The sequence below is a fragment of the Sebastes umbrosus genome, chromosome 4 (assembly GCF_015220745.1).
Source record: "Sebastes umbrosus isolate fSebUmb1 chromosome 4, fSebUmb1.pri, whole genome shotgun sequence".
Lineage (NCBI taxonomy): Eukaryota > Metazoa > Chordata > Actinopteri > Perciformes > Sebastidae > Sebastes > Sebastes umbrosus.
Window position 1 is genome coordinate 20,819,015 of NC_051272.1, and position 21,338 is coordinate 20,840,352.

The window sequence follows — 21,338 nt, forward strand, 5'->3', positions numbered from 1 at the left end:
AAATAATTGGCTTGAATTTTATATTTTCTTTTATATAAATATCATATTACACCTAGTCATAGAATAACACCAACAGCCACGAAATGACACACTGAAAGGCCTGAAATCCAAGTAGTCATTGAAGCTTTTACATGTAGGGGGAAGTGGGAGAATTTGGGGTGAAAACATCCATCACTTCATACAATGCTATGACCACCTACAACAATGATTATTAATATTTACTGTATCCAACCTGCAGTGTTTTGGCTTTCTTTCACTTTTCACCTGTACAATGTGATTTGGAATGTTTTATCCAATGAACAGCAATCCTAAATGCTGCATGTGCTTCACTTTAACATGTAATAATAATTCATTTCACTGAAATCAACCCGCTAAACACGTAACCAGAGCCTACTGACGAAACCAAACACCCCGGATGGTTGGATAATGGTGATTAAAAGGAGACAAAAGCCCTACATGTTGACACTGTAAGGGCTTTATAGGTAGAATTTCAAACCAGCTATCACATCTTTCCTGAGAATGTAAAACAAAAGTTGAATTACAGTGAAAAGTAAAAAAAAGAAACACTATCAGGTCACCACAACATGAACTTTAAAAGATTTTTAAAGTTTTTGAGTTGGGAAAATAACTGCTTGATACATTTTGTTCTCGATTAAATTATGTTTGAGACAAATTATTGGATTTTTTTTTTTTTATTAATCATCCTGTTCAATTTTATTTTTTTTATATTTTGAAATGCTGCCTCTATTGCTGAAAGTTCAACTTTTCTTTTTCAACAAAAAATTAACAAAGTTTACATACAAAATAATAAAAAAAAGATTAGCCAGTATCAAAAGGAAAATATGCTCATAAATAAATAACTTAACATTTAACTGTACCCTAACCTTAAAAGAATCGTTCGATATATGGTGCCTTCAAATGGGGTGGTGTTTACCGTGTTCACGAGAAGAGTCCATATGAACGCCCCCCTCATGTCGTATTCATGACCTCGTAAGTGGAAAGTTTCTGAAAGCTCAGAGTTCACGAGTTGTGACGTGTTTGTTGACGTTGTCAGAAATGGCGGAGGCCTTGGAAGATAATTTTTCAGTGCATTATAAGTTAATATATTGTAATTTTAGTGCATTGTTTTTCTTCGTAATTGTATAATCGGTCTGAGGAAAATGTTGAAATTCCCAACGGCCTCATCTTTTTCCTCTGTCATTAAGCCTTTGCATTTACTACATTATGCTACTTGCTTGCTAGCTTGCTAAATTGTTAGCCTCTGTGGCTTCTAGATGCCGACAGTAACGTTAATAATGTCGTTGCTTAGCAGCGGTGTTCTCACGACTTAACCACTTGAACGCCGAGCATATCGTGTACACGACCTTCCATGTTGTAAACACAAGCTCACGAGTTTCACTTGAAGGCACCAATAGAAAGCAAATAAGCGTATTTCCCAATCGCTGAACCATCTCTTTAATGAGACTCGTCAGCTGAGTATGAAGAAGCTACAACTAATGTTCTTTAGTGTTTGGTGACCTTCAAGGCTAATGAAAGTAAACACTTTTAACAATACAGCTACTACAGTACATAAATAAACACATTAAATGTAATGAAAAGATGTTTTAAAAGAGTGACACAGGTAGAGGCAGAGACGTCACTGTGCTGACCACAGATGAACCTACCTGAATAAACTGATGAAGCTCAGGGGATTGTTTGTAGCTATATTATGTGTCTCCGTTGGAAAGCAACATTGACCAGCTAAAATAGAGCAGCATAAGAGATAAAAAAAAAACAGCTTTTTAAATAACTGGCTGTTGATTTAAATGTGAACTGACTTAAATTATGAACTCCCACATGTGTCAGAATTCAAACTTCCACCAAAAAACATGACTCTTCTCTACGTTGTTCTGGTTGAATTCAGCTTGTACAGTGTTATAATGAAGGGCACCTAATTCTGAATTGTGTTCTTAATTGATCCCTTTTTATCTCTCACACTCGGCCCCCTCCTCTGCCCTACATCGGGTCGTCGTAGTTGTAGGTGGGAGCTGCTGAGTACTGGTTCTGGTTCTGCTGCTGCTGCTGCTGCTGCATCGCTCCCTGCGCCGCTCCCATGGCCGCCTGCTGAGCCGCCTCCTGGACGTGGGGGTTCTTCCAGGCCCCGGTGGCCCACTCCTCCTGGGCCTTACCCATGCTGCCACCGCTGCCACGGTAGAGGTTATGCACCTGCAAAAGAAGGTGTTAATAGCAGTAGTGTCTTTCAGGGAAAAATGTCCACAGCAGGAAAGTTAAACTGAAATTAAAACACATTTTTGCCAAGAAGTGAAGAAGAAACAAGTTATATTTATTTTTCTGCAGTGATAGCGCCCCCTACATCAGTGTTCTTCGAGTGGCATGAATTTTTCATACTACTAATGATGTTGGGACTGTAATTAGATTGGTGCAATATCTGTGTGGGCCACTAAGCCCCCAGGAAGTGTGCCAGGCTTTGAAGCAAATTTTCATAGTGGCCAGACAGCGGTACTACAACTTCCACGTCCATTGGGCCCAAAATGACTTTTTCCCATAGACTTACATTGGGAAAGAGACATCTTTAACTCAGCGGATCATTTTTTTTTTCTAGGTGTATCAACTTCCCAGTATGAACACTGGAATAGCTCTTATTTAAATCATTAGGTCCTAAAAGTTTTAAAATGCACCAATAGCAGAATCCAGATTTATTTTCCTTCCTCCGTTCATATGAATGAGACCAAGACCGAGGCTGGAGCGAGGGCTGGGATACGGAGTTAAAGAAAATGCTACTGCGCCTGCTCTTTGGGCCCAATGACTGCAGAAGATTGCCGGAAGATCCGGGTACTTTATCACGCAACAGTTCATGCGCCACTGAGCTTTCATAGGAATGAACGAGAGCCCGCCTACAAGGCTGTATCCAGTTTTTGTTTTTATATAATAGTATCATATTAGCGGTATCATTTTAGTTTATTTTTATTACACAAAGAGGGAGTAGAACTCAAATTTCAGTTTGACCTTAAAGAGTCCTTTTCTAAAAAGTAGGGTAGAAATGTAACGGTCACCTTTGTGAGGGCGATGAAGGAGAGTACAGCCACCGCAGTAAACATGATGGTGGGAATCAGCATGACCACAGCTGAGCCAACGTTGGTGCTGAAGAAGGTGATGGTAGCCAGCCAGCCACTGATGGGAACAACAACAGAGTTAGTAATATCTCACACCAATGGCACTCATGACCTATGACAATGCAGAATTGTTAAAAATGATATGTAATAATTGGTTTAAGGCAGAGGTTTTCAAACGGGGCGGCGCGCCTCCCGCCGCAGGAAGGCGTGGGAGATTTTAGGGGAGGATACGGAGGGATGTGAAAGAGACAGGTGCATGCCGGTGCAGTTAAGGTACTTTAAAACCCTTAGTGCCAAAACTCACACTCCTCCTCAGAGTCATAACTCTGTGTGTGACTTGTACTTCCCGTGGATAGCATTATCTCTCCATCAAAAAATATGCAAACCCAAAAACCTGCTTAGAAATCATAGAAAAAAGACGCTCCTTATAATGTATCAAAGTAATGTGATAGTGGTCTGTACATCCATGAGCACATTGTAAACAGGGACTGCTAATAGATAATTCGGCATATTTTTAATGGTGCCAATTTGCCAAAATGTGAACAAATATAAGGTCTCAATATTGTTTGAGGTGGCCACAGTGTCAGACTTTGAAATCCTCTAGTTTAAGGTAATATGGGACACTATTTGAGGGTTTTTCTAAAGGTAAAAGTCTGATAACTGTCAGGGCTGGATTGAACCCATGGGCCGCCAATTGAATAAGCCTGCTGTACACTAACCTATTCTCACCTTTCAAAGAACTGTGCTGTGTGTAAATAATAAAGGAAACCTTCTGTTCAGTGCTAGGTGTGGTACAGCACACTGAGGTGATGGAACATTATTAGGGCTGTCAAAGTTAACACGATAATAACGCGTTAACGCAAATTTGTTTTAACGCCACTAATTTCTTTAACACATTAACGCAATCTATAGCAGACTCAGTTTTAAAGCTAGAGTGAAGATACTGTCATCATATGAAACTAGAAAACAACCTAGAATCCACTTGTACCAACCATGTCATACTAGCTTGTTGCTAAGGAGGATAAATAACGCTCCAAACTTACGCTAAATTTTGACGAGGAAAATCTGGCAAGGCCATTTTCAAAGGGGTCCGTTGACCTCTTACCTCAAGATCTGTGAATTGAAATGGGTTCTATGGGTACCCACGAGTCTCCCCTTTACAGACACGCCCTCTTTATGATAATCACATGCAGTTTGGGACAAGTCATAGTCAAGTCAGCACACTGACACACTGACAGCTGTTGTTGCCTGTTGGGCTGCAGTTTGCCATGTTATGATTTGAGCATATCTTTTATGCTAAATGCAGTACCTGTGAGGGTTTCTGGACAATATTTGTCATTGTTTTGTGTTGTTAATTGATTTCCAATAATAAATATATACATACATTTACATAAAGCAAGCATATTTACCCACTCCCATGTTGATAAGAGTATTAAATACTTGACAAATTTCCCTTATAAGGTACATTTGAACGCATAAAAAATTAATTTGCGATTAATCGCTATGGACAATCATGCAATTAATTGCGATTAAATATTTTAATTTATTAACAGCCCTAAAAATTATTAGTATGAAGTATGAAAATGATGTGAATCATGTGCTCGGGCATATACCGTCACTTCTGGGAGATTTTGGAGTGAGAGTGTTAGACGGTGACTCTCCACCACTATAATCAAAGATCCAAATGGGTGAATATATTTTAGAAGAATGGTGTTTGTTTTCTTTAATTTGTCTCCCATCTGTATTTACACTTCATATCAAACATCTCTGTGTTTGTCAAAGCTCTTACCATACTCCCCAGCCTGGAATGCCAACAGTCTGGATGATACTAATCACCACCTGGGCCATGAAGACGAAGAAGAAAGCCATAAAGTTGAAAGAGCTGTCAGTCCTGCATAGAGAGGATAATAAACGTCAGAAATGATGTGATTCAACAGAACGACAGGTACAAAGTGTTGAGTAAACTCAGGGTGGGACCAGCTCACTTGAATGCCTTGTAGATGGGCCTGAACCAGCACACATAGGAGCAGGGGGTGAAGAGGATGAGCCACAGGAAGGCCATGCCGAAGTTGGTCGCTCCGCCACCTCCACACATCCACGCCAGGCAGCCAATCAGATTAAAAGCCAGCGTGGCACTATTCACTGTCAACGTCACAGAGAAGGAGCGAGGATGACCAAAACATGACGGACTGAAGACAAAAGCCTCCATGGTGAATATGCCACAGGCTGCATTACTCAGCAGGATTGAATCACTACGAATCTCAGCAGCTACTCAACACCACGTGTTCAGTTCTATATTAAAGCTATAACATTGCACTCACAGCACACAGTTTCTACTCTACAAGTACCAAACAGTTTGTGGAGACTAATCTACTTTTTCACCAGACTTACATTCTTGTTTTCAAATGGCAGAACCTGAATGTGGTAATGGAAAAAGATACCATGATGGTCATGTGAATATTACAATTTGACACATTACTACAACCTACTGTTATCACCAAGAGCTGCAACTAACAGTTGTGTTCTTAAATGATTAATCTGCCATTTATTTTTCTTGATTAAAGGTACAGTGTGTAGGATTTGGCAGAATCTAGTGGTGTGGTTGCAGATTGCAACCAACTGAGTACCCCTCCGCTCATTCCTCCATTTCCAAGACTGCGGTAACCTGAGCTGCAGAGTGCAAAACCGTGGTAACGCTGTTCGCCTCACTCAGAGGTCATCCTCACCATAATAACACTACTTTAGGAGCAACGGAAGTCAGACGGTGGCTGGTGGTACCACAGTTTTGCACTCTGCAGCTCACGTTACCGCAGCTTCACAAGCGTGTCGTGTCATTCTAAGTTAATGAAAACATAATGATTCTTTGTTTCCGGGGATTAAACACTAATGAAAATATTTCTATGAATATTATATTCCATTTCTGCTTATAAATCCCCCGAAATGTTACACACTGTTCCTTTAATAGATAAGTCGTTTAGTCCATGTAACGACAAAATTGTGACAAAAAGTTGCCCAGAGCCCAAGATGTCTTCAAATATCTTGTTTGTTTTTGGACCAAGACTCAAAGATATTCATTCTTCAATGATTTACAACAAATAAAAGTAGCAGATTCTCACATTTAAGAAGCTGGAGCCAGAGAGATTTGTCATTTTGCTTGAATAATACCTCAAAATAATCATTTTCTGCCAATTGACTTGATCAAAACCAACCCGACCTCCTGTTTAAGATTTGTCAAGATTTAGTTTCTCAAAAGTAAAAGCAAAAAGCAAATGTGTCAAACTTAGACACAATGAAGACAATGGAGTAGAAGTTGCTGGGTCCTTGTAGTAATCACATACAGTACAGGTACTCAGGTGTACTGTGCTTATTCAATCTTGTGAAGGGCTCATTGCATTAAAATGACCAACGCATTGGGTCTTCATCAGGGTCTCTGTCAGCAGTCAGCAGTAGCTTGCACTTTGTATTGTGTTACACTTATCAGTCCCTCTACTGATTAGTGTAACACAATACAGGTGGAGGATGGTTCTCCATCAATGTGTAAGCCTATTGGTCCAAAACAAGGAAGTGATACATCATCAATAGACAGGAGAGGAAAGGGAAGGGAAGATAGAGGAGATGAGGAGAAAACCTAAATGATTAAAACAGAGATTGATCACGATATGATATAATGGGACTACTAATTCAAGGTGGACCTAATACTTTCTTTATATAGGTTTACACATGATGAATCCCTAAATCTATAACCTGGTTCACATTGTTCTGTTCATGCCTACAAACATATTGACTACAAAATCACTATACCCTTCAATAGTTCACTATATCAAAACATAATTGTTTTATTGTTCCTGAAGTGATTTTTGAAGGAGACTTGCATATTATATTGGTTTGAGACCATATTCCACCAAGATTGAATCAACTTAAGACACAACATTTCAATTTATGCTTAAAAATGCACAAGAAAACAGAAAATATATTAACCCTCATCCTACCAACTGTTGTCCCCGCAGACCCCAGAGGTATACTTTTGTCATATCTCACAGGAGCTTTATTCTATTATTCCAGTTTTTCATGACTTTGTCAATCAATTTGTTCCTAATGACTTCATGTCATTGTTTACTGTTCCTGTTTTAAAGGTTCAGTGTGTAGGATCTGGCGGTATCTGGCGGTGAGGTTAGGAGATTGCAACCAACTGAAGCCTCTCCCGTGTGCCAAGCTTGTTGGAAAGCTACGGTGGCAGACACGAAAAGTGAATGGCGCTCTCTAGAGCCATTTGGAGCAGAGCCAGTGCGTAGAGTGTGTGTGTACGTGGGAAGTGAGTGGTGAAGCAAGAGAGAGAGAGAGCGGCAGCGACGGGAGCGAGTAACGTTATCGACTCCGAGTTTGGTTTGTCTGTTTTGGGCTATTGTTGAAACATGGCGGTGCAACACGGCGGACTCCGTGGTGAGGATCCGCTCCCTATGTAGATATAAACGGCTCATTCTAAGGTAACAAAAACACGATTCTTATTTTCAGGTGATTATACACTAAAGAAAACATCCATCCATCCATCTACAACCGCTTATCCCGTTAGGGGTCGCGGGGGGGGCTGGAGCCGATCCCAGCCGACATTGGGCGAAGGCGGGGTACACCCTGGACAGGTTGCCAGTCCATCGCAGGGCTGACTCATAGAGACAGACAACCATTCACACTCACATTCACACCTACGGGCAATTTAGAGTCTAAAGAAAACATACTTATTAATATTATATTCCACTTCAGCCAATAGATCCACCTAAATGTAACACACTAGTCCTTTAATTAGAGCTTTTTAAAAAATACCAATATATTGGGGTCCTGGGGAACCCAGTCAAAAGCACCCAATTGCAGCCTATGCAGTTAAAATATTTTAAGATAGAATAGATCATATATTTGCCTTTGGTCCTAATTTAAAGTTTGACACACTATCAGGGGGTTTAGGCACTCTGTCAGTTATTTTGAAGGATCTACTAATAATAATAATCTGTTTGTTTTTTTATTTAGATGACATTAATTACATAACTAATAATGTTTTGAGAAGATAGATGAACGAAATTTGGTAGGCACATGTAGACTTAAAAAAAAGTCTCTTAAGGCAATGCTCTAAACCCAACAGGAAGTCGGCCATTTTGAATTTTGTGTGAATTTTTCATGTATTTTTGGCCATTTCCAGGCTCTGAACTTTAACAAACTCCTCCTAGAGATTTAACCTGATTTACTTCTGCTGTGGTCAGTACAATCTAAAGACCTTTGTGATGAAAAGCTTTTAAAAGTTTGAGCTTTGGCGTGGCAGAGAATTTACATGATTCGCCATTGAACGACGAACTGTTGTAACTCGACTGTACTTGGTCAAATCTGCCCCAAACTTGACCTACTTCATAGCAGTCCAGGCCTGAGGGCATCTACATGGCAATATTGACTCATAGTCATAGCGCCACCTACTGGCAACAGAAAGTCTGCATTATATGACAAACATCCGATTTACATGAAATTTACATTGTGTGATCTACACTTGACATAGAGCAACATTGTGCATCACAGTGGTGATGCATTATTAAGTGGTGCAAAATTTGCAATCTGCCATTTCCTGTGCCACTCAACCCACGCAGGAAATAACATCTAACTTGTGCGTGCAGAGTCCAATGGTCACAGAAATGCACATTTGCTTCAACCGGTGTGCCGCCAGTAACCCCAGACGTGTACAGTTTATTCTTGGTCGGTAGTCCTTGTATGTTAAATATGTTGGTAGGATGAGGGGTAAACTGTCTCTGTGACAGTGAGACCGGTCAATCTGGTCTCACAGCTATACTGGAGTGTCTGTGATGCTTGGCTCTCATGCTGTTTTGGGTAAAAACAAAGTGACACAGCATGAAAACACAGAAGCCGTGTACAGGTTAACAGCTTATACCATGATGCAAGCAACATTCATGACACATGAGTTGCAGTAAAAAGATGTTGTAAATGTTATACAACCCAAACTTTTACTGCAGGCAAAACTCACAGATCCATAGGTAGTAGAGCCTCTTGCACATCGTGCGACGCTGGTCTGGGATCTCATTGAAGTCTTGGTAAAAACAGGGCTTGAGGGGGATGAATCGAGGCAGGGGAGGGAAGTTGTTTTCTAGGACACACAAAGACACAGTTCAACGCAGCTGCCCACACACCAAATACATAAAGAATTCAAGCAAACAGCTGCATGAGAGATTACAATTTGATGAATGGGTTGACTGTGTGCATAGACTCACACAACAGATAGCTTACCTGCCATGATGACCGTTCAGTATTTTCCTCCACTTCCAAACACAGACTTCAATCTCAGCTGCCTTGAAAACCAAACTGCAGAGGAACACAGGATATAGCTGTTTTATTATAAGTGCAACACATTGCTCTTCTTGTAGGGCCACAATCCTCCATATAGGCCTTTCCTGTGGATGCATGCACACACTTCACTGGAATAAAACACTTTAAATCCTTACATGATTGCAGTAGAAGTGGTGCCCAGCCCTTCCAGTGCATCCATTGCAGCATCATTCATTATATCGACAGAGACAAACATGTTTGCACATATTAAAGCTGTGTAATCCTCGCGGAGGGAGAAACACTGTGGCCTTGTCGTGAGTCCTAAAATATATTCATAACCTATATGGGCGCAAAATAGGCGTTTACAGGCCTGCAGAGATAACAGATTGGGCTGTGCATGACAGATATGTTTATTTATCTCTAACAGGCTATAATCAACCAGCGTCCATGTTATTTGACTATGTTTGTAAGCCACATTTCAATGCATATAGGCTATATGATGGTGGATGTGGAGCTCTGAAGGGCATCTTTCTTCAACAAAATATAGCAATTTCTGTAACGAAAAACACTCTGATCCTGGTTGATTTGCATGCATTATGAGGCTAAAACTGCCCTCTGTGTGTGTATTTGTTTCAGTGATGCTGCAGTAGGACATCGTGATCACAGGGCGATGGAGAAGAAGCGTCCTTCAGCCTGCAGCCTGTGCGACACGGTGCATCGCTGCATCCGAGCAGGTCAAACTCCTCACAATAAACCACCCAGGATGCAGATTTCGAGTTTTTTTTTTACTGAGGCCCCTGAATAAGGTTTATTTAAACACATTAATTATTTCCCTCCTCCTGTAATGAATGGAAATGCATTGAATAAAAAAAAGCCTTACCTCCAGTTTATTCTCGAGAATGCTGCTAGAATCCCTCCTCTCGTTTAAATAGCATCCTCTGAATTATAATCTGCATTAAAACACATTAAAGGAAGAAAGAGACAGATCCTGGCTGGGCTGAAACAAGAAATATGTTACGTTATTCCTCAAATGACGGGTTTGGGAGTAAGAGGCGGTCACGTGACGTCAGGTCTTTTCTTTACGCACATATATACCCCTCCTCCTCCTCATCATCTGCTGGTTTTACCCGCCCGGGCTGGAGGCCGGAGGAGGCAGGAGGAGGCAGGAGGACCAGGGAGGAGGATAACTGACACCTGAACCGACCAATCAGAAAGCAGGAATATTCCAAAAAGCCCCGCCCCCTCTGATGCTGTCCACAGTGCTGAATATCAAGAGGCATTATTACACAAACTGATCTGATTGGCTGCCTGTTATCACTCTATTACATATGCAAATATACAAATATCACAGCAAAACATTAAAAAGATGTATGACAGTCCTACTCTGAAGGAAAATAATATGACAGTGATACAGGGGTTAAAAAAACTTAGTGAACAGGATGAGAAACATTTACTACTTTTTTTAGATGTTTTATTAAAGCTGCAGTGGGTATAATTGGAGCAAATGTGATTTTAAAAAGTGTGCTGTAATACAATATAAACACAACACATACACAAGTGCTTGCCTTTATTTACCTTTAAGGTGTGGTGGTGCAGGAGAGTTTTATCACAGACACTCCTCTTTGTTGCCCTGGGTTTGCAGAGTGTTTCTGACTCTTAGCATTTATGCAGATTAATGTAGCTGATTAATCTGCATAAATAATGTTAGGAAATGTTTTACTTAAACCTGCATTGGGTATAATTGGAGCAAATGTGATTTTAAAAAGTTATTTTTATAAAACGGTCACTATATCCTGACAGTAGTGCATAACACAGGTAATCTGAAAAAAAATCATGTTCCTCTGTGTCCTTCAGTGCTCCTAACAGCATCTGCAAGATTTCACAGACCGGAGGAAAACAACCAATCCGAGTCGAGCTGGAGCCTGCTGTCTCTGAGCAGCTGTCAATCACTCATGAACTCCGATCAAACGGTCAAACTAGGCAGCGCTGATCAAATATAAATCAATATTATGTTACTGCAATGCTTATTTCTCACCTCAAATGTTTTCACAAACATCTTGTAGTGTACTGTTTAGCTGTAAAATGAGAACGTATGTGACCCTGCAGCCACGTTGAGCTCAGTTGAGGAATACCAAGCACCGCCTTCCAGCCAGAGCACAGAGATTGTAGATTTTTTAAAGCCTGAAAACAGAGCCATGAGGAGGTACAGAAGTCTAGTCTTCTCTCAGAACACTTGAATTACAATATGCTGAAAGGTTATTATGGATTTTTTGCCAAATTATACCAAAAAACTTTCTGCCTTAGTAAATGATTTAGGAACAATTTATAAACCCTTTATAATGGATGCCTCATGAGAAAGTGGAAGCCTACCATGTTTTCTAGCTTTAAGGGTAGTCAAAGTCTTCCATCTTCTGGAGGTTTGTTCCAGCTCTGTGGGTGCACAATGCTTCATTTCCATGTTTAGTTTGGAATCTGTGAATGGTTAGTAGGCCACTACCAGATGATCTGAGAAGCAGAGACGGTTCATATGGACAAACAGAAGTAGATTTGCAGTGAGAGACTTACATTTTTTTGGTTGCTATTATCACTTTAACAAAGGAATTTTGAATGAGCTGAAGTTGCCTGAGATTTTTTCGGTGAGATCCATATCTACAGTCTATGTGGCGAGACCTGAGAAAAGACCATAAAAGTAGTTTATCCTGCTGGAAATGAAAACATGGACACGTTTTTCTAACTGAAGCCTGGACATGAATCCTCTAATTCTTTAATTATTTTAATTTAATCTAAGACCAATTTTTGGACAAATCATGCTGGGAGTTTATTTGTCTGTGCAGGTTCATGACATGTAAGAATAGGTTTGGTTTATCTAGGCCTTTTCCTGACAAAAGTCTTTATGTAGGTTGTTGGATTGTATAGACTGTAAAAGGTCAGATTTTGCTACTTAAGACACAAAAAGAGTTTTAAAATCAGATCTGATGTCAGCATCAAAATAGTCTTCAGGTAATATGTCGGCTCTGGACTGTATGAGTAGGAAAATATGCATGTCCTGTTTTGTAGTCACAAGTTGAGCAAGCAGAGTGACCTCCCCTGCCCTTTTAGTCTTGCATTACTTGCATTACTCTTGGATGCAAAAAGTTTTATTTTTAAGGGGTGAATAAAAACAACAACACACTGCCTGTATCTACCTCGACATGGCTATAAAAACCTGTGTTCTGATGATACATATTTTGCCTCAAAGATATAAGAAAGCAAGGTAAGTTTATGCATGTTTGTGGCTTATTTCACAATCAACCATGCCCCTTTTTTTTCTTTTTTTTTGTGCTTTTGACTGCCCTGTACTTGACACAGTCTGTGCATGGCTCTGAGCAGCTGTTGGAGCAGGAGAAACAGAGTTATATAGGGTTACTGTAATAGTTTGTTTTTGCTGTGATATTTAAAAGGCTGCTCTGGACTCAGTCCTGTATGTTGAATGCTGCTTTCAAATCTCCTCGTAAATTTGAATTTTATTGGCGCTTCTGAAACATAATAGAACGGAGATGAAAAACACACACCAAACATGTATTGACGTTTATGCCAAATTAAGTTACGTGCTCTTTTTTTATGTATTAATCTACTGACACGCTCATCTCCGCCTTTCTACATCTCTAAATCTGCCAGGTTTGTGTTTAACATATTTCATCCATGCAGCGAATAATTCTGCCTATTTGTATGGACCGTGAACGCAGCAGTACGTAAAGCTAACGCAGCGCTTCCTGTAGTGTGTTATGAGTTGAGCAGGACTGAAGGTAACTAAGGCAACATAATGATATAAACTACTGTCTGTCGAGTGAAACAGGTCTGTGTGCTACAGGGGTTTATTCCTCATATGTTCAGGATCAAACAGTAGTCCGATAATGGCGTGTTTGTCATCAGTAACTCGTCACTCAGCGACAGATATCTTCACTTGTTGTAGCTCAGCTAACGCTAATGCTAGTGTTAGCTTCCTCTCAGCCTGGTGAAGAGGTAGATAACAACAGGAGGTGTGACGTGTTCAATGGGACGTCACTAGATAACTGAACAGGTGATTCACAGCAAAGGTGTCAGCTCAGGTAAAAAACAGCAGCCTGTGTGGGACTTTTGGTGTTGGAGTGTCAGTTTTTGTTTTGATGTTTTGACCATAAAAGTAACTATTGATGAAAGTAAGCTTAAGTGTTAACTCTTTGCCAAATTAGTAGATGATACATTTCATTACTGTTGACTTTTTGTACAAAAGTCTTAAGTTCAATATTTTATTTTGGCCTACGTTTTTGTGTTTTTATTCTGTATTGTTTTTATCTTGATGTTTGCACTATTTTAACTTATGTAAAGCACTTTGTAACTATGTTTGGAAAGGTGCTATACAAGTAAGGTTTATTATGATGAGCTAACCTGAGCCAATTCACTACAGGTGCTAAACGAGCTAAGCTAGGGTAGGTGTAATGACAAGTTAAGTTTCCCTGTCAGAAAATGTCTTCCCTTCAAAGTTAAGAGAAGATGAGGAGGAGAGAAGACTTAATATGCATCCCCTTCTCCTTAACACATGTTGGACTATGATGATGTTAAAACAGAAACTATTTCACAGAGAATTAATCAGTAGTCATTTTGATATTGATTATTCTTTTTTTTTTTAATCAAAAATGTCAAATATTTCATGGATCCAGCTTCTTAAAGGTCTTATTGATAACATTTGTATGTAGACAAATATATATATATATTAAAAAAACATATACAAAGCCTTTAGAAAGGTGCCAAATAAAAGTATGATTTTTCCTGAAAAAAATATTATGATTGTGAATTAAAGGGACTGTTTGTAAGAATCAGAAATGCTTGTTAACAGTGACACCTGTGGCTGTTAAGTCAACGAAAGTCAGTGTCAGGCTTGTGCTGGCTCTAAATAGACATGAACGAGCATCGCTCAAAACAGTGAGGCCACACACGTCAGCTAAAACCACAATATCACTCTATATTTCACCTGCTTGGCAGTAATGTTAGCTGACCAGACGAAGGTCTCTCCATGAATCACTGCTGATCCTAGTGTTGGCTTTTCCTGCTTCAGCCTCCCGACCGCGGCCGGAGGGAGACACCGGCACCCGGTCGGAGACGATAACGCGTCTCGCTGCGGAGCCCCGTCACTTCTCCCAAGTCTTCTGCAGTGTGTAGTGTGCGCGCATGCACGTGAGGTGGAGCGAGCTGAGTGAAGGCAAGCAGGCAGAGGAGCAGAGACTCCGGTCCTGGAGACCAATGCTACGGTCTCCCCCGCGTCCTCTGACCGCGGCCGACACTGTTTAGCAAGACGGGCCTCACTAGATATAACTTACCTTACCTTTGTTGAGATCTGGTCACCTTAATCTTCAGTGAGTGTGGAAAGACCAGATAAATGGCTATTGGCGTTAAGAGCCTGGCAACGACTTGTTGTGAAGTGAATCCAATGGAACGGGGGATGGAGAATGCGACATCTAGTGGCTGAATGTTATCAATAGTACCTTTTTAAATGGGAGGATTTTATGCAATTACTTGTCTAAACAACTGAATATTTTGGGGATTTGGACAGTTGGTTTGACAAAACAAGCAATTTGGTCTCTGGGAAATTGTGATCTCACTATTTTTCAAAGACCAAGTGACTGATTAGTGCATTAAGAAAATGATCACCAGATTAATTAATAATGAAAACAATAACTTGGGGGAAACCGATCCCGATATATCGATAAGAGTACACAGTTTGTCACAACACACCAGTGTTTAACCAATTTCTTTTAGCCCTCACATATGTTGTCTGTCAAGACGTTTCTGCTGTGCTGTTAACACCTAACTTATTTTTTGGCTGTGCTCACCTGTGTGCCATTATATCTTATCACCTCTGTCTGCAGTGCTGGGAATGCAGCCACCGCTCCCACCTGAGGCGGTCAGAGAGCTGGTGTGCTCCTGTCTGCACAGAGACCCAGTAGCAGCAGACCTCCGTTGCAGCCTGTTTGTTGCTGCTGCACAGAACTACAAGAGGGACTCTTTGCTCCGACCCTTCCCCCCGAGATACATAAGTGGTGAAAATAAGGACTTTGAAGAGCTGGTAAGACATATAGTGACAGTTAAAAGCTTTTGAACACCCTCTTTTTGTAGCATTTATGCTTAATGACATACTTTTCATCATCAATTGACATCATTTTAGATATTATAAGTAAGCAATAAAGGCAGTAAGTGAATTGAGATAAAAATGTGACTATTGTTTAGAAAGAACGCACATGAACACCATTAGTATGGTGGTGGCATGATACACATACACTTGGTGGCAGTAATGTGCTGTTAGAGGCAGTGTCGTTAAAGAAGGTGAAGAACAAGACCGCATGACGGTGATGCAGATTTAAAACATTAAAATGGCTTTGCAAAGTAAATGTTTCAAAGATATACCAGTAAACAATGCATTTTGGTGAGAAACACTGAAAGTAAATTAAACAAAACTGTGTTCACTAAAAAACTCTATAGACAACTTAAAGCACAGTTTAGGAGTCACATAAAGATTTGAGATATTTTCAGTTTAGCAGGTTTATGTCTTTGTTGGGCCACTTTATGTGACTCATTAGTTGGGATGCAAATATCAGGCTCAAGTAAGCTGTTATTACTTTGAGTCAGTGTTTTCACGATACTGGAATTCCAACTTTGATACAATACCTTGAAAAATATTGATATTCAATACTATTTTCGATACCACAGGGAAAATTTAAACAACATTGAAGGCATAACATTTTTAGATTTTTATTAAAGAATAAATAATGTGTGTGTGTGTGTGTGTGTGTCAACTCAAGATTCAAGTAATTTATTGTCATTACGCAAGCACATGAAATTGCCTTTGCTCTCAAATGGTGCATTGTATTAAAAAAAAGACTACACACATATATAAAAGTAATAAATTAAGCACAAACAAGCTAGAAGATTGGTAATAAATGTCAGCGATAATCTTCTCTCCGACTCGCTGTCAAAGAGATGAGAGAGCAGAAAGCGCAGTAGGTACTCATGTATTGATACTGTGGAAAATGAGTACTGAAACCGTTTCAAATATTCAGCATTGATATATATCAATACGTCGATATTTTTGGCAACACAACTCTCAGGAATAAAAGGCTGAAACTTTTTCTGTCTACTTTACAGTAGTTTATCATTTTAGGGTATTTGCATTGCAATGAACATGTCTCTAACATCTGATCAAAAATGCTAAAACTAAAGGTGTACAGAACATTTTGATTGGCAGTGATCATGTACTGTATATTACAGATGTGTATCTTGGTTTCTGTGGGCATGGTCATGATATAGAATCACTTATATGGCCAAATGCAAAACAGACATTTGCGATGACATTAATGCAGAGATGACAACTCGGTTTCTGAAAGACACATGGTTCAATGAAAGTAAATCTTCACACACAGTGAAAGGGAAGACGAGACCTACCGGTGGACAGGTGGGACTGCTCCTGTTGTGGCAATATGATCAAAAAGTTTTCTTCTCTAGTTGGCAGATGTGCACTCTTTGCCTGGTGTGAGAGAGTTGGTGAGACTCCGACCCAGAGAGGGAGATCATCATCTGGCGCTCACACACTGGATTCTCTCTTCAAAGAGCTTCGCTGTGAAGACGCTACAGAAAGATGAGGTACATCACTGCAAGTATAAACACAGAAATGTTTTTTTACTACTCGCTTTTTTGTTTACAGTGTGTTTCTTCTATCTTTTCCAGTATGCCAAACTTTGTGACCTGACGGAAAATGAAGGGATCTCTGCGCCTGTGCCCGACTTCCTGTTTGAGCTGGAGTACTGCGATGAGATGAACGCCAGGTTTGAGAAGACGAGGGAAGGCAGAGACGTCTTCTATGCATTCCACGGGAGCCGCCTGGAGAACTTTCACTCTATCATTCACAGCGGGCTGCACTGTCACCTCAACAAGGTTAGTGCAGTCATCACTGCGTCATCTCGTATAGACCTGTATTATTTGATATAATAAAGAAGAGATTACTAAAGGATGAAGTGGAAATGAGAGATCCTCAGTCGATTTGGTTTCTTTTCTGCATGTTGTGTGCAGAACTCGGTGTTTGGAGAGGGGACCTACCTCACCAGTGACCTCACCATGGCCGTCCTCTACAGTCCCCACAGCAGCGGCTGGCGAGAAAGTCTCCTGGGTCCACAGCTCAGCTGTGTTGCCTTGTGTGAAGTCATTGATCACCCAGATGTGAAGTGCCAGGTGAAGAAAAAAGGTGTGTAAACCGTGTGACTCGCAGAATAAAACACATTTTAAATCCTGCAACACTGATTTTTAAATCGCTTCCTTCCCCTTTCAGATTCTGAGATCATTGACCGCCAGCGCTTGAGAGCAAAGAACAGCGAAGGAGGGGACGTACCGCAGAAGTATTTTGTAGTCACCAACAATCAGCTTTTGCGAGTCAAGTACCTGCTTGTTTACTCTCAGAGGAAGCACATGTCCAGGTAAGAATCACTTATGGGTAAAGGATGTGAATGCTGAAAAAGTATTGATGAGCCAAATTACATATTTATTTTTTTTTCAAAGGAACAGTGTGTAACATTTAGGGGGATCTATTGGCAGTATGAAGTATGATTTCTTTAGTGTATATCCACCTGAAAATAAGAATCGTTGTTTTTTCGTTACCTTAGAATGAGCTGTTTATGTGTACATAGGGAGCGAGTCCTCTTCACGGAGCCGGCCGCCATGTTTCTACAATAGCCCAGAACGGACAAACCGAGCACTGGCTGTAGAGAGGGCCATTTGGGTTTTTGCGTCGGCCACCGTAGTTCTCCTACACGCTTGGCACACGGAGAAGTTTCAGCTGGTTGTATCTGAAACCTCACTGTTAGATGCCGCCAGATCCTACACACTGCACCTTTAAAGCTTCAATAGGCAATAATTTTTTGGCATCATTGGGCAAAAATGCCATAATAACCTTTCAGCATATTGTAATTCAAGTGTTCTGAGAAAAAACTAGACTTCTCCACCTCCTCATGGCTCTGTTTTCAGGCTTTAGAAAATCTAGCCTGTGACAGAAGACTTTGACCAATCACAGGTCATTTCAGAGAGAGAGCGTTCCTATTGGCTGTGCTCCGGCCATGTGAACAGTGCTTGGTATTCCCTCAAGAGATCTCAACATGGCTGCCGGGTCGCAGACTTTCTCATTTTACAGCTAAACAGTACACTACAAGATAATTCTGAAAACATTTGAGGAAAGAAATAGGTATTAACGTAACATAATATTGATTCATATTTGATCAGCCCTGCCTAGTTTGATCGGAGTTCGCAAGTGATTGACAGACGTCCCTCATAGACGGCAGCTGGACGACTGTCTCCAGGTCAGCTCTGACTGGTTGTTTTCCTCCGGTCTGTGAAATCTTGCAGATGTCTTTAGGAGCACCGAAGGACACAGAGGCACATGATTCTTTTCGGATTTCCTGTCTCATGCACTAGTGTCAGGATATAGTGACTGTTTTATAAAAATAAATTTCTTTAATCATATTTGCTCCAATCTTGCCTACTTCAGCTTTAACTGAAAAGCAAATGTGCAAAATGTGCCCAGTGACACGATGTGGGAAAGCTGAGAAAGGTTCAACTTTATGCAAATGTCCTCTAAGCATACAGGAGCAACAACCACTCTGCTTGTTTTCACTCCCACGTGGAACAGAAACACAATGTTGTATTCTTCTCCACTCAACAATGTAAAAGTAATTCAAGCAAAATGAAGAAAAGCTTCTTAAACCCCTTTCCCTCTGGACAAAAACCCCACTAACATCTGGCTTTTGTCTTCAGTAGGGAAGGTTACAACTGGCATTCATTCCAGGGACAAATGACTCTGAATGACTCTGCCCTTTTCCGGTGTGATGCTATGTGGCGTGCGTTGAAGTGAATATATATAATAAATAAAATCAACAGGGATTTGTGCAATTATTCTAATTTATTAACGTACAAAACATACAATTCATATGCTGTCCGCAAAGCCACCAGACTTCATTGACAGGAACAGTAATTTTACCACACTGATCGTTGTAAAACATACTTCATTCAAAACTAGACAGAACCAAAATAAAACTCATCAAAACCGTCTTTGTTAGTCTTTCCACTGATCCAACAATCACCATGAGTTTGAAAAAGAGACTGAATAAGTAACAGATATAAAAAAAATAAGTAACCATGTAACATTTTCAATGGTTACTAACCCTGCTGCCGGCGTGTCCGTGACATCAAACGTGACACAGTAGGAAAAAAACAGGAAGGTCAGTGGAACAGAATGGCAGAAGGAAAGGAGACTATTGCCTATTTTTAGCAGGTTTTCTGTGTTTAAAAAAAAACCTAAACATAAACACACTAATTTTGGTGGAAAAAGGCTTCTTATTGTGGTCAGTGGTGACAATGCTAATTACCTTTGATGTAACTTGAGTGAGCTACTGGGACATTAATAAGAAAAAAGATGCATGGAAACACATCGTTCAGGAATATAAAATACTTTATGTGCCAGTGTAGTGGCAGTGTAGGCAAAAGACTGTCCAATTGCACGTGAATATGTAAATGATGTGCTCAATGCAAACAAGCTTCAGGCTTGTGACAGACGAGAGACTTCGTCCCACTTTGTATCTGTATGTGTGAATTCACTACAACTCCACGCATTAGAACTGTTTTTGTTGATAATACACAACTATACTTTTATAAATACTTGTCCGTAGTTTCGGAATAAAAGAGGGTCACATTAAAGCCATTAACAGTTATTCAAACCTTTGGCAGAAATTTAAATATTTGCTGCTGCATCTCTACAAGTAAACTAAACTTAAAGAGTCAGTTTTGGTTGGTGCTGGTAAACAAATGGTCATTTTTGTGTTTTTCTTCTTCAGACGTTCCCGCAGACCCTCCTGGCTCCTGAGACATCATTTTGCCATCATGATGAGTCTCTACCTTCTGCTGCTCATATTCATCGGTGCCTTTAACTCCACCAACTTCGTATCCTTTTGGAACAGACTGTTCAGGTGACGAAACAACGGGACAGACGGCCTGGATGTTTATTATCCACAGTGCCTTCCTGATCAGAGACTGGCTCGAGGCCTGAGCAAAGATAAAAGTTTTATGCACCTTTTATACTGTTTTCTTGTTTATTAATTTTGTTGAAATGGGTAATTCTGCATTTTGAAAATGTTATGCAATGTTTCAACTGTAAATTGTTTGGTTTAGTAAACATCCTGATTTTAGATAAGATCTGTTGCTGTGTGGTTTTAGTCCAGTGAGGACACAGTCTTACTAACCAAAGAATTAAAAGAAAACAACATCTTCTTGTTTAAATAACTTCACAGCGAAGAGTCGAGCGTTAAATGTCCTTTTTGGTTTGTTAGGTCTTAAGTTAGGTCTTAAGTTCTGAGAGGATTATTAGCACATTAACTGATTGCATGGACTCATTAGTGCCAGCGATGCCTGAATGGCACTAATGACAATGTCCCAATTTAAATTCTTACTTTTTAATGTTATGATTTTGTATCTCTCAGTTATGGGTAGGGACCTTTTTATAACTCATGATTTAAGTGTAATTTTAAGGTATTCAATATAATGGTTAGGTTTAATAAAGATAGAATATATGAGGTGGCCATTTTTGTTGTGATGATTGCTGACATACTGTATTCATACAATGTATTCTCATACAACGGTTCATGTGATGTGAATGTCCAGCAACACGTGTCAATTTCTGCTACTTATATGCATACAGTTCAAAATACACACCCGTCTTCACAGGAAACAACTTGGTTACGTTAAAACTACTTAGTTAGGTTTAGGAAAAGATTGTGGTTTGGCTTAAAATAACTCCGGAAGTGGCGTTACTGAAGTATGTAAGTTACGTGACAAATCACCGTCTGGTTTTACATGGGGACA

At 40.1% G+C, this 21,338-nt stretch overlaps 2 protein-coding genes across 6 annotated transcripts; one reads left to right on the forward strand and one right to left on the reverse strand.

Moving 5' to 3' along the window:
- Positions 1 to 1,312: 1,312 nt before the first annotated feature.
- Positions 1,313 to 10,524, reverse strand: scamp5a (secretory carrier membrane protein 5a). Its single transcript, XM_037768769.1, has 7 exons — positions 10,309 to 10,524; positions 9,390 to 9,464; positions 9,130 to 9,249; positions 5,099 to 5,255; positions 4,903 to 5,004; positions 3,054 to 3,171; positions 1,313 to 2,205 (listed from the first exon to the last, which is right to left on the reverse strand). The coding sequence occupies exons 2-7, from the start codon at positions 9,394 to 9,396 to the stop codon at positions 1,996 to 1,998; spliced, it is 714 nt and encodes a 237-aa protein (XP_037624697.1). The 5' UTR covers positions 9,397 to 9,464; positions 10,309 to 10,524; the 3' UTR covers positions 1,313 to 1,995.
- A 2,543-nt stretch (positions 10,525 to 13,067) lies between these two features.
- On the forward strand, positions 13,068 to 21,055 carry parp16 (poly (ADP-ribose) polymerase family, member 16). 5 transcript variants are annotated; one of them, XM_037768036.1, is made up of 7 exons: positions 13,068 to 13,213; positions 15,314 to 15,510; positions 16,944 to 17,081; positions 17,166 to 17,372; positions 17,508 to 17,679; positions 17,764 to 17,908; positions 20,315 to 21,055. In XM_037768036.1, the coding sequence occupies exons 2-7, from the start codon at positions 15,322 to 15,324 to the stop codon at positions 20,448 to 20,450; spliced, it is 987 nt and encodes a 328-aa protein (XP_037623964.1). In that variant the 5' UTR covers positions 13,068 to 13,213; positions 15,314 to 15,321; the 3' UTR covers positions 20,451 to 21,055. The 5 variants fall into 5 exon arrangements, with proteins under 5 accessions (XP_037623964.1, XP_037623962.1, XP_037623963.1 ...); XM_037768034.1 differs by lacking the exon at positions 13,068 to 13,213 and adding an exon at positions 13,220 to 13,606; XM_037768035.1 differs by lacking the exon at positions 13,068 to 13,213 and adding an exon at positions 13,220 to 13,516.
- The last annotated feature ends 283 nt before the right edge of the window (positions 21,056 to 21,338 follow it).

What these genes read in the sequence shown, in the direction of transcription:
- scamp5a (XM_037768769.1), bottom strand. An exon ending in CCCATCTACAAGGCATTCAA is followed by an intron (nt 5,005 to 5,098) that starts GTGAGCTGGTCC and finishes CTCTCTATGCAG; the next exon opens with GACTGACAGCTCTTTCAACT. An exon ending in ATTCCAGGCTGGGGAGTATG is followed by an intron (nt 3,172 to 4,902) that starts GTAAGAGCTTTG and finishes TGTTCCCATCAG; the next exon opens with TGGCTGGCTGGCTACCATCA.
- parp16 (XM_037768034.1), top strand. An exon ending in AGACGCTACAGAAAGATGAG is followed by an intron (nt 17,082 to 17,165) that starts GTACATCACTGC and finishes TATCTTTTCCAG; the next exon opens with TATGCCAAACTTTGTGACCT. An exon ending in GTGCCAGGTGAAGAAAAAAG is followed by an intron (nt 17,680 to 17,763) that starts GTGTGTAAACCG and finishes TTCCCCTTTCAG; the next exon opens with ATTCTGAGATCATTGACCGC.